Source organism: Desmodus rotundus, chromosome 9 (assembly GCF_022682495.2).
Source record: "Desmodus rotundus isolate HL8 chromosome 9, HLdesRot8A.1, whole genome shotgun sequence".
NCBI lineage: Eukaryota > Metazoa > Chordata > Mammalia > Chiroptera > Phyllostomidae > Desmodus > Desmodus rotundus.
In genome coordinates, this window is record NC_071395.1 from 72,280,089 (window position 1) to 72,294,054 (window position 13,966).

The window sequence follows — 13,966 nt, forward strand, 5'->3', positions numbered from 1 at the left end:
CATAGTAATGGGACTAAGTAAAGGCCTTTTGTCATTCACTGTGCAGAGAATTTGCTGGCTTCTCTGCATTTGAGATTTAAGTCATTCAGCTCTGGGGAGTGCTCTTCTGTTATTTTTAAAAATTGTTTTATGCCCTGACTGGTGTGGCTCAGTTGGCTGAGCATCATCCCACAAATTGAAAGGTCACTGGTTCGATTCTACATAAGGATACATGCCTGCGCTACAGGTTCTGTCTCAGTCAGGGCAGGTACAAGAGGCAACCGATAGATGCTTATCTTTCACATTGATGTTTCTCTCTTTCTCTTCCCCCTTCTCTTCCCCTCTCTCTCAAAATAAACAAATGAAAAATCTTTAAAAATTGTTTTAGATTATCAAAGTATATACATATAAGTACACTAGGGGAAAGTAAAAAAAAAAAATACTATAACCTAAGTGACTTAGTAGAAGAACTGGAAGATAAAAGTTGAGGAAGTTTCCCTGAAGTAAAACAAAAGGAAGAATTGAAGAATTTCTTTAAGCGAGGAACAAAATAAAGGATGTTCATTGTCACCAATCCTTTGTGAGATTGTACTAGACAGTGCAAAGGAACAAGACAAATCAATAAAACATAAGAGGATTGAAAGACAAAGAAAGTAGTCATTATTGGTACACGATGTGACTGTCTACATTAAAAATTCCCAGAGAATCAGTATTAATGTTTATATCATTTATTTTCAAATATTCACTTTTCAGAGTTTGTGTCAGATATTTGAAAACCTTTCCAGTTTGGATGTTACTGGAGTAACTGTGTCTGTTTGTACCAGTGGTAATGGTTGTGACTTTGCTCATTTCGTTGGGCACTAGAAAAGATAGATTATAGGATTGTGCCTCATTTTGCCTTATTCCCCACATAGTTTCAATAGTATATTAAGAGCACAATGTCTTTTGGCATTCTCCCTCTACGTCCTGCCATTTTTATGTAATCAAAAAAGATTGGCATTTTTAAAAAGATTTTATTTATTTTTAGACAGAGGGGAAGGGAGGTACAAAGAGAAGGAGAGAAACATCGTTGTGTGAGAGAGAAACAGTTGCCTCTCGCATGCCCCCAACTGGGGGGGACCTAGCCTGCAACCCAGGCATGTGCCCTGGACTGGGAATTGAACCAGTGACCTTTTGGTTTGTGGGCCAGCGCTCAATCCATTAAGCCACAGCAGCCAGGACATGATTGGTATTTTTCAATGGCTTCTGGTTTTCTAGTCTTGTTTACAAAGAGCTCCCCTCCTAATTTTATACATTTACCTAAATTTTGTTCCATTTTTTTTAATGACGATGTTTAAATTTAAATAATTAACCCATGTTAAGTTTATTATTTCTATATAGGGTATAAGATAACAGTGTGGCTTTGTTTTATTCCAAATGAATAACTGATTTATGGACTATATTATATTTTATATTTTTTCCCAATGGAGTGAAATAAGAATTTTGTCACATGTTAAGTTCCTAACCATATCTGTATATATTTCTGTATATATCTATATATATAGTTACTAACTATATCAGTGTATAGGCTGTTCCACTTATTTAATTTCTCTTCTTATGCTAATATCACACTAATTTGATTTCAGCTGATTTACAGTAAGTTATCTCTCATAATTTCTTAAACAAAAGTTTATACATGTCTAGACTTTTATTCTTCTATATAAATATTAAAGTCTTTTTTATCTTGTTCCCAAAAATGTTTGTTGGCATTAAAATAAAAATTGCATTATGTTTATATATAATTTCTCTAGTTGACATTTATAGACCACTCCACCCAACACCAACAGAAGACACCTTATTTTCAAGGACACTTGGAATTTCACCAACATATATCATATCATGGATCATAAAAAACTTTTAAACAAATGGAAATTTTAAAACACACATTCTCAGATCATAATAGAATTAAACCAGAAATCAATAACAAGAAAGTAATTTAAAAATCTCCAAAACCAAATTAAGCAACATGAAATCAAAGAGAAAGTCTCAAGAGAAATTAGAAACTATTTCTTTTTAAAAAAATATATATTTATTGATTATGCTATTACAGTTGTCCCATTTCCTGCCCCCACTCCACTCCATCCTGCCCACCCCCTCCCTCCCACATTCCCCCCCTGTAGTTCATGTCCAGGGGTCATACTTATAAGTTCTTTGGCTTCTACATTTCCTACACTATTCTTACCCTCCCCCTGTCTATTTTCCACCTATCATCTATGCTACTTATTCTCTGTATCTTTCCCCCCTGCTCCCCCTCCCACTCCCCTATTGACAACCCTCCATGTGATCTCCATCTCTATGGTTCTGTTCCTGTTCTAGTTGTTTGCCTAGTTTGCTCTTGTTTTTGTTTTAGTTGTGGTTGTTAATAACTGTGAGTTTGCTGTCATTTTTACTGTTCCTATTTTTGATCTTCTTTTTCTTAGGTAAGTCCCTTTAACATTTCATATAATAAGGGCTTGGTGATGATGAACTTCTTTAACTTGACCTTATCTGAGAAGCACTTTATCTGCCCTTCCATTCTAAATGATAGCTTTGCTGGATACAGTAATCTTGGATGTAGGTCCTTGCCTTTCATGACTTGGAATACTTCTTGCCAGCCCCTTCTTGCCTGTAAGGTCTCTTTGGAGAAATCTGCTGACAGTCTTATGGGAAGACCTTTGTAGGTAACTGTCTCCTTTTCTCTTGCTGCTTCTAAGATTCTCTCCTTCTCTTTAATCTTGGGCAATGTAATTATGATGTGCCTTGGTGTGTTCCTCCTTGGGTCCAGCTTCTTTGGGACTCTCTGAGCTTCCTGGGCTTCCTGGAAGTCTATTTCCTTGGCCAGATGAGGGAAGTTCTGCTTCATTATTTGTTCAAATAAGTTTTCAATTGTTTTTTCTTCCTCTTCTCCTTCTGGCACCCCTATAATTCGGATGTTGGAATGTTTCAAGATGTCCTGGAGGTTCCTAAGCCTCTCCTCATTTTTCCGAGTTCTTGTTTCTTCGTTCTTTTCTGGTTGGATGTTTCTTTCTTCCTTCTGGTCCACACCGTTGATTTGAGTCCCAGTTTCCTTTGCATCACTATTGGTTCCCTGTCCATTTTCCTTTGTTTCTCTTAGCATAGGCTTCATTTTCTCATCTGGTTTTCGAACAGATTCAACCAATTCTGTGAGCATCTTGATAACCAGTGTTTTGAACTGTGCATCTGATAGGATGGCTATCTCTTCCTCGCTTAGTTGTATTTTTTCTGGAGCTTTGAAGTGTTCTGTCATTTGGGCCATTTTTTTTTGTCTTGGTGTGTCTGTTACTTTAAGGGGCGGAGCCTTAGGTGTTCACCGGGGCGGGGTAACACTGGTTGCTGCGCTGTGACACTGTACGTGGGGGAGGAGCCGAGAGGGAGCAATGGCGCCTGCTCCACTCTCCACCGGATTTCAGTCTTTCAGTCCGCTATCCACAATCAAATTGGGCCCCTCTGGTGCTGGTTCCCGAGTGGGTGGGCTTGTGCATCCTCTAGGCCCCTGTGGGTCTCTCCAACGACCTCTCCTGTGAGGCTGGGAGTCTCTCCTGCTGCCGCCCCAACCCCCACGGGCGCTTTTAATCAGAGGTTTGAGGCTTTATTTCCCAGCACTGGAGCCCTGGGTTGCACCGCCTGCTTCACTCCCAGCTGTTTGTCCGGTTTATCTGCTCGCTCTGCCTGCCCTGTTCTCCGCCACTCTGAGTCCGGCCCTCTCGGTTTATCTGCATGAATGTGGGGCCGCAGGGTCTGCTAGTGGTCAGACTGCCTGCGCCATTTGTCCCACACTCCGCCAGTCTCAGTCCCACCACGGCAACACGAGTCCTGTCCGCCCTGGCTGCCCGTCTCCGCCCCTCCTACCGGTCTGGATGAATGTTTATTTTTTATTTCCTTGGTGTTGGACTTCCTGGCCATTCGGTTTTCTGTCAGTTCTGGTTGTGTGAGGAGGTGCCATGTGTCTACCTACGCCACCATCTTGGTTCCTCCAGCAGTCTTTGAAACTATTTCAATCTTCTTAAGTTTATTGAGACTTTTCTTGTGGCCTAACATGTGGTCTATCCTAGAGAATGTCCCATGTGCATTTGAAAAAAGTATATGTTCTGCTGCTTTGGGGTAAAATGCTCTGAAAATATCAATTAAATCCATCTGTTCTAGTGAGTCATTTAAGGTTGTTTCCCTGTTGATTTTCTGTCTGGGAGATCTGTTCATGATGTCAATTGGGCTGTTAAAACCACCTACTATGACTGTGTTGTTGTCGATCTGTCCCTTTATGTCTATGGAGATTCGCTTGACATATTTGGGTGTTCCTATGTTGGGTGCATAAATGCTTACAAGGGTTATAGCCTCTTGTCTGATTGATCCCTTTATCGTTATATAATGTCTTTATTTCTCTGTTACTATAGCCTTTGTTTTAAAGTGTATTTTGTCTGACATTATTGCTACCCCAGCTTTTTTTTTAACTAGAAAACCTTAATATTAATGAGCTGGAATCATTTTTTTATTGTTGTTCTATTATAGTTGTCCCAATTTTCCTCTGTTGCTCTCCCCTGCCCTGACCACCACCACCCCCCACCCCACTCCCACAGTCAATCCCCACCCTGTTGTCCATGCCCATGGATCCTTTGTACTTGTTCTTTAACTAGATACTTCCCCTTTTCTCCTCCCTTACCTCTCTCCCCCCTCTCCTCTGGTCCCTGTCAGTTTGTTCCTTATTTCCATGCCTCTGGTTCTATTTTGCTCATTTGTTTGTTTTGTTCATTAGGTTTCTGTTGTAGATGAGATCAAATGGTATTTGCCTTTTGCCACCTGGCTTATTTCACGTAGCATAGTACTCTCCACTTCCATCCATGCTGTTGTGAAAGGTAGGAATTCTTTCTTTCTGCTGCAGAGCCCAGCTTTTTTTTTCTTTTCATTCCATTTGCATGAAATATCTTTTTCCACCCCTTTACTCTCAGTCTGTGTGTATCCTTCATTCTGAGGTGGGTCTCTTGTAGACAGCATACAAGTATGGGTCTTATTTTCTTGTCCATTCAGCTACCTGATACGTTTTGATTGGAGCATTTAAGCATTTTACACTTAAAATGATTATTGATAGGTATGTATTTATTGCCATTTTATTCTTTATAATTATGTTCCTTTTCTTTCTTTCTTCTTCTTAAAGAAATCCCTTTTTCATTTCTTGTAATGCTAGCCTGGTGGTAATAAACTCCTTTAGCTTTTTATTGTCTGGGAAGCTCTTTATTTCTCCCTCAATTTTAAATGATAGCCTTGCTAGATAGAGTAGTCTTGGTTGTAGGTCCTTCCTTTTTATAACTTTTAATATTTCATGTCAATCCCTTCTGGCCTGAAATGTTTCTGTTGAGGAATCATCTGACAGTCTCATGGGATATCCCTCTTAAGTAACTAACTGTCTTTCTATTGCTGCTTTTAAGATTCTCTCTTTGTCTTTAATCTCCGGCATTTTAGTTATGATGTGTCTTGGTGTGGGCCTCTTTGGATTCATCTTGTTTGGACTCTCTGTGTTTCCTGGACTTGTATGTTTTTCCTTCACTGGGTTAGGCAAGTTTTCAGTCATTATTTCTTCAAATGCGTTCTCAATTTCTTGCTCTCTGTCTTCTCTTTCTAGTACCCCTATGATGTACATATTGTTATGTTTCATTTAATACCAGGGGTCACTAAGTCTATCCTAATTTTTTTTTATTCTTTTCTCTCTTTGCTGCTCTGATTGGCTGTCTCCCCCTACCTTGTCTTCCAAATTACTAATTTTATCCTGTGCTTCATCTAATCTACTGTTGATTTCTTCTAGTGTATTCATCATTTCAGGTATTATAATATTCATTTCTGCCTGGTTATTATTTTTTTGGTTTCTATATGTCCCCTTTTATGCTTACTAGTCTTTGTTTATACTCTCACTGAGCTCATCCATTCTTCCCCTAAGTTCCTTGAGCATCCTTATAGCCATTGTTTTGAGGTTTGTATCTGGTAGATGGTTTGCCTCCATTTCATTTAGTTCTTTTTTCTGAGGATTGCTCCTGTTCTTTTATTCAGGGCATGTTTCCTGTTTTCCCATTTTGGCTGTCTCTCTGTATTTGTTTCTGTGTATTAGGTAAATCTGCTAGGACTCCCAGTCTTGGTAGGGGGGCCTTATGTAGTAGGTGTCCTGGGGGGCTCAGTCACATAATCACCCTTATCACTTGAGCAAGGTGCTCTAGAAATGCTCCCTGTGTGGCCTATGTGAGCCTCCCTATTATAGTTGAGTCTTGATTACTGTTGGCTCCTCCAGATGTGTGGTTTACCTTTAGGCTGGCTGACAGTGAGGATCAACACCAGTCACAGTGTATGAGTTGCTGTGTGGGTGCGGATCACATGAAGCAGAATTTGCATTAGCAGGGTCTGGTGCCTGCTTAAATCTCTCTTTAGATGTGCTACTTGTGGAGCTGATTGGGTTCTGTTCTGATGTGGCCTAAAGCCCAGCACTGGGTGTCTTAGTTCTGGAGCATCTTGGGAGGGACTCTAGTGCAGTCAATGTCAGATGCTACCTGTCTCTGGCCCTGGGCTACCTATATGGAGATACAGAGCAATCCACATTTTGTAGCTGCTTCTGCTTGGCTGGGTGTGTGTGGAAGGGTCCAAGGTGGGCATCAAAGCTGGTTTCTACTAGCACTGAGCTTGAGAGCAAGTCAGGAAAAGGCCCAAGGCACCCCAAGATTCACTTCTACCTGCCTCAGCATGGTGGCTGCCTGTTAGGCTCCGTCACTGAAAGATCCTTTTGCCATACACAGTTATCTGAGATAGGTTCTCAGTGAGTCACCAGGTACCCAGTCTGATTATTGTCATGTGATGCTGGTAGGCAGGGAGAAGTGAAGGTGAGCTGCCTCCCAGGAGATAGTTTTGCCCTTCTCATACCTTCCTACTAACATCAACCTCTTTATTTTTAATTAATACTAAGTGAAACCTTCCTATATGTCAGGTACCTGCATGGGTGCAAGTGATACAGCAATGCATGGGTCCTGGCCTCTCTTAATGAGAACCCTTAGTTCTGGGATGGTTTTTTACAGCTGAGATGCTTTGTCTGGTATGCCAGATTGATTGAAAAACATAGCAATCTCCACCACTCCCTATATCCGTTCTCTCCACAATATGGCTTTATAGCTCCTCCCATCAAAAGGTAGAGTCTATTCCCTGCCTCCTTGAATTGGGGCTGCCTTGTGATCTACATTGGCCAACAGGATTTAGCAGAAGTGACACTGTTCCAAAAATAAGACTCCAGAGTCCTTACATTTTTTATAGTTACTCTTTTTGAACCCTGCCCAAACACTATGTGAATAAGCCAAGGCTAGCCTAAAAATCACCCAGCCATTCCATTGTCCCAGCCAGAGTCAAGCAAATGTCAGACATGGGAGTAAGGCTGTTCTAAACCAGCCAGCTCCCCACCAACCTACCAGCTGACCTCAAATACATGAACGAGCCCAGCTAAGATGAGCCAAGCCTGGTCAGACCAAAAAAACACTCAGCTGACCTATAGATGCATTAGCTACAATAGATGCTTATTGTTTTAAGCCACTGAGCATTGACGTGGTTTATTACACAGCAGTAGCTAATGAATACACCTGGGGATGTTATCTACTTTTCCCAACAACTCTGGGATCTTCAAAAAAATTAAGCAATCACTTTTCCATATCACACCAAGTATACACAGCTTTTAAGTGACAGAAAAATAATGGAATTCAATACACATGAAAGAAAATGTTCTTTTCACTCTAACACAGGTCTGTCAAAGTCCTCACCAGCTTCTCCATTCTATTCTATGGTTGCTAGAAATCAGTCTACATGAAATGCATAAGGTTTCACAAAAGAGTCTATACACTCTGATTTCATTTGTATGAAATTCTAGAATAGGCAAAACCAATCAATAGTGAAAGAAAGCAGACTACTAGCTGCCTGGCAACAAGGAAGTGGGTTGAATGCAAAGGGGAACTAGGGCACTTGTGGGTGTGGAAATGTCCTACACCTTGTTTAAGTCATAGTTATCTAGGTATTTATATTTTTCAAAACTCATCTCTACTCTTTAAGTGGGTGTATTTTATTGTGTAAGGATTATACCTCAATAAAGTTGATTTTTTAAGTTAAAACAACTTAGGTTGGTGAAACCAGGACATAGGGAACCCTTAGGCACTACTGATGGGAACATAAACTGGTGCAGGCACTGTGGAAAACAATATGAAGGTTACTTTATAAATTAAAAATTGAACTACCATATAATCCAGCAATCCCACTTCTGGATATATATCCAGAGGAAATGAAAACAGGAAAGCAAAGGGATACCTGCACCTCCATGCTCACTGCGGCATTACTAATAATAGCCAAGATAAGGGAGTACCCTAAGTGTTCATCAATGGATGAATAGATAAAGAAGATGTGGTATGTATGTACAATGGATTATTATTTGTTCATGAAGTAGAAAAAATCCTGCCATTTGTTATGACATGGATGGACCTTGAGGGCATTCTGCCCCATGAAGTCAGCCAGACTGAGAAAGATGAATACTGCATGGCATCACTTATAATTGGAATCTAAAAAATCTTAAATTCATAGAAACAGTAGAAAAGTGGTTGTCTGGGAGTGGGGAAAATAGAGAGATGTTGGTAACTGGGTACAAACTACAGTTATAAAATGAATAAGGTCTGAGAATCTAACGGAAAACATGGTGACTACAGTTGATAACACTGTGTAGTATAATTGAAATTTGCTGAGAGTAAAACTTAAGTGTTTGCACACACAAAAGATAAATGTGTGTGTTATGGATGTGTGAATTAAGTAGATGGGGGAATCTTTTACAATGTATATGTATATAAATCACAATGGGGTACACTTTAAATAACTTAAAATTTTATATATCAGTTATACCTCAATAGAGCTGAAATTTAATTGTAAAAAACATCTTGGTAACTCTATACAGTCTTTTGAAAGTTGAGGAGAAAAAACTTTAATATGATGACAGCACTCTGATCTCCCAGGGCTTATTCCTCTCCCCCAGAACTCTTGTTAGGGGTGTCTTGGAAGAATACCCCTCCCCCATCCCTGCCATTTCCATGGCTGAGTGGTCCACAGGAAGCAGCTCTCAGACACTCCTATGTAAACTTGCCCAGGCTGCTTTCACAGACCCAGCGGTAGGGCCTCTGGCAGACGTTATCATTCCACTGGCCATTATAGTCAATGTGGGCACAGTCCTCACCTCCACCCAGCCCGTGCCCATGCCAGTCGTCTGGCTGGTCTGGCCTCCAGTTCCTGAGGGAGGAGGGTAAGAAAGGTCAGATGGAACAGAATCCAGGGCTGGGAAGAAGGGGCTATAGGTCAGATCCTCCAGGAGCAGAGCTGAAGGAGGAAGAAGGGCACAGAAAGCAGGTATACTCACTTGAAGTTGGTCTCATAGTCTGTCCCATCCACCCATTTCCAGACTCCTTCAGGATCAGTGAGGCCTATCCAGGTGAATGAGGAGCCTATATGTTGCTGGACAAAATCCTGGGACGACAGAATGACAACGATGACCTCTCCTCATCCCAGCCAACTCCTTGGACTAGGCGTTCTAAATTTTACATTTATATTAAATCAGTTGAGGGGATTTGGGATGTTTATCTCAATGCACAGGCCAATTACTGCCATGCACTGCTTAAGGACAGGGACAGGAAATTGCCATTGTGTGAACATCACAGAGTGCACTTAGCAAACCTAGGCTGTATGCTATAGTCACTGCTCTTGGGCTATGAGCCTATGTGGGCGTGTCACCGTACAAAACCACAGGAGATAAAATCAAACACAAGAGAAAAGGATGCACTCAAGAGACACAAAAACACAAGATGTATGTGGCTGCTGCAGCAAAACATGGCATACGCTTTCAAAGCTCTCATAAGTAGAAAAAGCACATTCTAAAATAATGATAAAAAGTATAGTATCCTAACTATATAAATCAGTAATTATTATCACTTTCAAGTAGATTGTACTGTACATAATTGTAAGTGCTGAATTTTATACATAAACGATGGGCAGTGAGAAGGTGTGTTACACCAGCATCACCACAAGCCCATGAGTAATGCGCTGCACTACGACATTTTCATGGCTACTGCTCACTACAGAGGGATTTTCCAGCTCTATTACAATCTTATGAGACAACTCTTCTATATTGGTCAGTCATTGACAGAAACGTCATTATGTGGTCCATGACTATAAATCTGTGATGGTGGGCTAAGATGGCAGTGTTTTTAAAACTCCCTTGGTGATGCCAATGTGCAGCCCCCACTGAGAACCATTTCCTTAAAGGGGCCATGTCTTAGACTTCAGCACCAGAGCCCTCACCTGCTCCTGTCTAGAGTTGATAACCACCAGGTGTGCATTCTCCAGCTGGCAGTAATTCTCAGCCTCTGGCCAGGACTTCCCAGTACGAGAGAACCAGTAGCAGCTGCTTTCATGCTCTAGCCAGTTAATGGGGCAGCAGGTCTTCTGGGAGCCTGAAGGGTGGGTGTGGGGAGGGTCTGAGATGCTGCCCAGTGGGACCATCACAGGAGATGGGGCTAGGCACTCCCTGCACACCACTCACCATTGCTCTTGAGCTCAGCCATCTGGCAACTCAGGGAGTTCAGGTCTTTGGTCAGCTCCTGGACTCGCACGACCATGACAGAATAGCCTGGGGGACACACAGAAGGACAGTGGGACACTCCAGGGGACCCAGCCCAGGACTCTCCATGCCCTTCTACCACATCAGGCCCAGTGGAGGGGAGAAGGGGGCTGACCTGCTTTGAGTTCCTGCTGCTCTTTCTCCAGCTTGCTTTCCAGAGAGAACACCTTGTCATTCAAGCTGCGGACTGGAGGGGAGGGCACTCAGAACCCCAGGCTGCTCCCACCCAACCTGTGTCCTGAGAACCCCTCCCCACCCTTGCCACACACTCCTGGAGGGTCTCTCACCTGCTTGCAGCTGCTGAGTCTGGTTTTCCACTTCCACTTTCAGAGATGTTATCATATCTTTCAAGAGGCCACCTGGAGGACATGGGGACTCAGTGCTCAGGATTCAGCTCACACCTGTGCACCCCCTCATCCCAGTCCAGAGCCTCTTCCAGCCAGGCTCACCCTGGGTCCGCAGTGCCTGAACATCCACCTCAGTTTTTGAAGTGAAGTTGCTATAAGTTGCTCTCAGAGTCTCCAGGTCCCTCTGAATCTTGGAACCTGATCAGACAGACAGGACACTGAGCGCTAAAGTCATCAGACGCTTCCTGTGCTGGCACCGAGTGGGGCACTTGACATGCATTGTCTCACTGGGTCCTCACTGCCACTCATCCCAAAGGGACAGGCACTGTTTTGTCCAAGCTTGCAGATGAGGAAAGTAAGGCTGAAAAAATTTAAATAACTTGACTACATTACCCATTACCCACCATGTTCATCATCAGTGCCCACATCACTGAACCCCATCCACTATTGCCCCCATTACTACCCAGCCTGCGATCCTCACTTTTGGATCCAATCACACAGATGACGACCAGCAGGAGGAGGCTGAGGCCCAGGGAGAGCAGGAGGAGGCGGGGTCCAGAGCAGAGATGCTGCAGGAGGACCTGGGGTGCAGGCAGCCCTGCAAGAGGAGAAGACCTCAGGACAAGGAGGACCACGACAAGACAGAGACAGGGGAGGAGGAGAGGCCACAGGGACCTGTCAGGGAGGAAGGCTGGTGCAGGGAAAGCTGGGGGGAGGCTGTGGTACAGAGGATGCCCAGGTCTCTGACTGCTCTTGGACCAGCACAGTCCTCAGTCACATGGGCCCTCACCTGCCTTCTGGCACCTATGGTGATATGTAAGGTCTCATCATCAGGGCTGGTGTGGGGCCGGCGGACACAGAGAGTTGCGTCAGCCAGGCCCTCAGCAGGCTCATGCTTATCTGTATTGTCAGTTAGTAAATGTTTCCTTTCCAAGCACAGCTATTCACTCCCCCAGTGCAAATGTTCAGCCCTCCCCCAGAGAATGGGCCCCCAGGCCTGCTGTGGTCCTCCCTGATCCTGTCCTTTTGAGGACCTTGAATCTTCTTCTTATGGGAACCCTGACCCCTGCGAATGGGGACCCCAGCAGTGCACATGCTGTGCAGATATGCCGTGACAACAGGTTCTTCTAATCATGTTTTGAGGGTATTTTGGGAGACACCTTTCTCTTTCTTACCATTTCTAATCCCCTGACTTTTCTTCTCATTCTCCAAGGACTGGAGGTTTTCATACGTCATTGACATTCTTGGAGGAACTCCGAGGCTGTCAGAGCTGAAATGGAGGCAGGGCAGGAGACCAGGCTGGGGCTGAATTTGGGGGTACTGAGGAGGCTGGGACTAGATTGAAGCTGAGGTCAGGGCTTGCGTTGAGGTAAGAGAAGTTCAGGTTGAGAATGAGCCAGGGGGTAGGACTAGGAATGGGGTTTGGCCTGGGTTTGCAGCTGAGGTCAAGAGTGAGGTCAGGACTGATCTTTGGGCCAGGGTAGGGTTGAATGTCCATGAAGGTGGAAGTGAAGTTGAAGCTAAATTTATTAGTAGGATGGGGCTATCGTTGAGGCTACAATGGAGGTTGCACTTCCTCCGAGGACAAGGGTCAATTTTCATGTTGATGCCATAGATAGAGCATAACCTAATTTAGCCCTGAAGCTGGAAATAGAGCAGGCTGGAGGGTCAACTTTGGGTTGGGGCTGGTATTAAGATTCAAGTCAACTCTGGAATTGAAACTCTGGTTGGGAGTTGAAGGACAAGCTGGAGTTAGTATTAGAGTTAGTGCTGGGGCCTGGCTGGGGGATGAGGATAGGGCTGGAACTAGGCTGGAGATGGGGCTGAATGTGGGTCTCAGTTTGTGACTGAGGTTTGGTTGCCATATTTAAAGCCAAATCCAGTTAAGTGAATAGAATCTCCACTTGGTCATTAAATCTCCCAGCTGCCTTTTTGTATCTCTTCTTATTCATCCCACTTGAGACCTATGGTCCCCTCTTCCTGCTTTCTCTGACTCCCTCCCTGTCCCCTTCCTCCCTGTCTCCCTCCCTGTTCCCTCACCTGCATCCCCAGCCCATTACCTGTGCAAAGTCTGGAGGCTGTGATGCTTGGTTTTGTTGGGCAGCAAGGAGTAGAGTTGGATAAAATGAAATCCTGGAGAGTGGAGTAGAGGAGACCAAGGGAGGAGTCCCGTAAGTGCCTGGAGTCCTGCTGGTCCCTGAGTATGAAAAAGCTCAGGAGTCTATAATCTGGAATCTCCCTTGTCCTCGACTTTGGGCAGTAAATAATAATCAGAACACAGGCAGAGACTGCGTGCGTGAAGATGTTACGTATGGGGCCAACTTTGATCTCCTCCTCCAGGGTGTGTCTCCTTCCTTTTCACTTCTTTTCCTTTTTCCTGACTTCCTCATTTTTATTACTTGGAAGATGTGTCCAGATCAAAAGGGGTCAGAGGTATAGTCTGTTTGTTCTCTGTCCCACACCCCCTTTCACTTCCTGCATCTTAATTTCCCAGAATTGTTGGTGTCTCCACCATTGCATGCCCAGGTCTGCCATTGTTTAGTCCTGTCCCGAGTCCCTGGCATCTGACCTTCCTCTGGAGCTTCAGCCAGCACGCTCCTCCTGCTCTGGCCCAGCTTCCCTTACTCTGTCCAAGGGAGGAAAGAAGGGAAGGAGAATAGGACTCATGGCCACATTGGGAGGGGAGGAGCTGGGGACAGGAACAAATTTTATTGGGCATCAAATTTATGGTAGGGATTGTGCCAACATTTGCTAAAAATTAACCATTTAGTTCCTCCCAGAATGGGGGGCACTTTGAATTATTAGAATTATTGGAAAAGTAATTTTGACCTTGTGGATCCCTGACTAGGTCTCATAGACCTTACGTAGATCAAGGTCACAGAATGAGAGCCTTGGTGTAAAATAACGAATATTTTATAATGACCTTTATTCAGGCATGTTG

General features: G+C 43.6%; 1 protein-coding gene across 1 annotated transcript; it reads right to left on the minus strand.

The window, feature by feature from the left end:
• Window positions 1–8,912: 8,912 nt before the first annotated feature.
• LOC112308634 (asialoglycoprotein receptor 1) lies at window positions 8,913–13,646 on the minus strand. Its single transcript, XM_045199359.2, has 11 exons — window positions 13,595–13,646; window positions 13,086–13,222; window positions 12,201–12,295; window positions 11,507–11,623; window positions 11,128–11,223; window positions 10,966–11,037; window positions 10,794–10,865; window positions 10,601–10,687; window positions 10,360–10,511; window positions 9,422–9,528; window positions 8,913–9,294 (listed from the first exon to the last, which is right to left on the minus strand). The coding sequence occupies exons 3-11, from the start codon at window positions 12,265–12,267 to the stop codon at window positions 9,138–9,140; spliced, it is 927 nt and encodes a 308-aa protein (XP_045055294.2). The 5' UTR covers window positions 12,268–12,295; window positions 13,086–13,222; window positions 13,595–13,646; the 3' UTR covers window positions 8,913–9,137.
• Between the last annotated feature and the right edge of the window lie 320 nt (window positions 13,647–13,966).

Coding starts and splice junctions, on each gene's coding strand:
- LOC112308634 (XM_045199359.2), bottom strand. CDS start 12,267: ATGTCAATGACGTATGAAAACCTCCAGTCCTTGGAGAATGAGAAGAAA. Junction 11,224..11,506: donor CTGTGTGATTGGATCCAAAA/GTGAGGATCGCA, acceptor CTGTCTGATCAG/GTTCCAAGATTCAGAGGGAC. Junction 11,038..11,127: donor TCAGGCACTGCGGACCCAGG/GTGAGCCTGGCT, acceptor CATGTCCTCCAG/GTGGCCTCTTGAAAGATATG.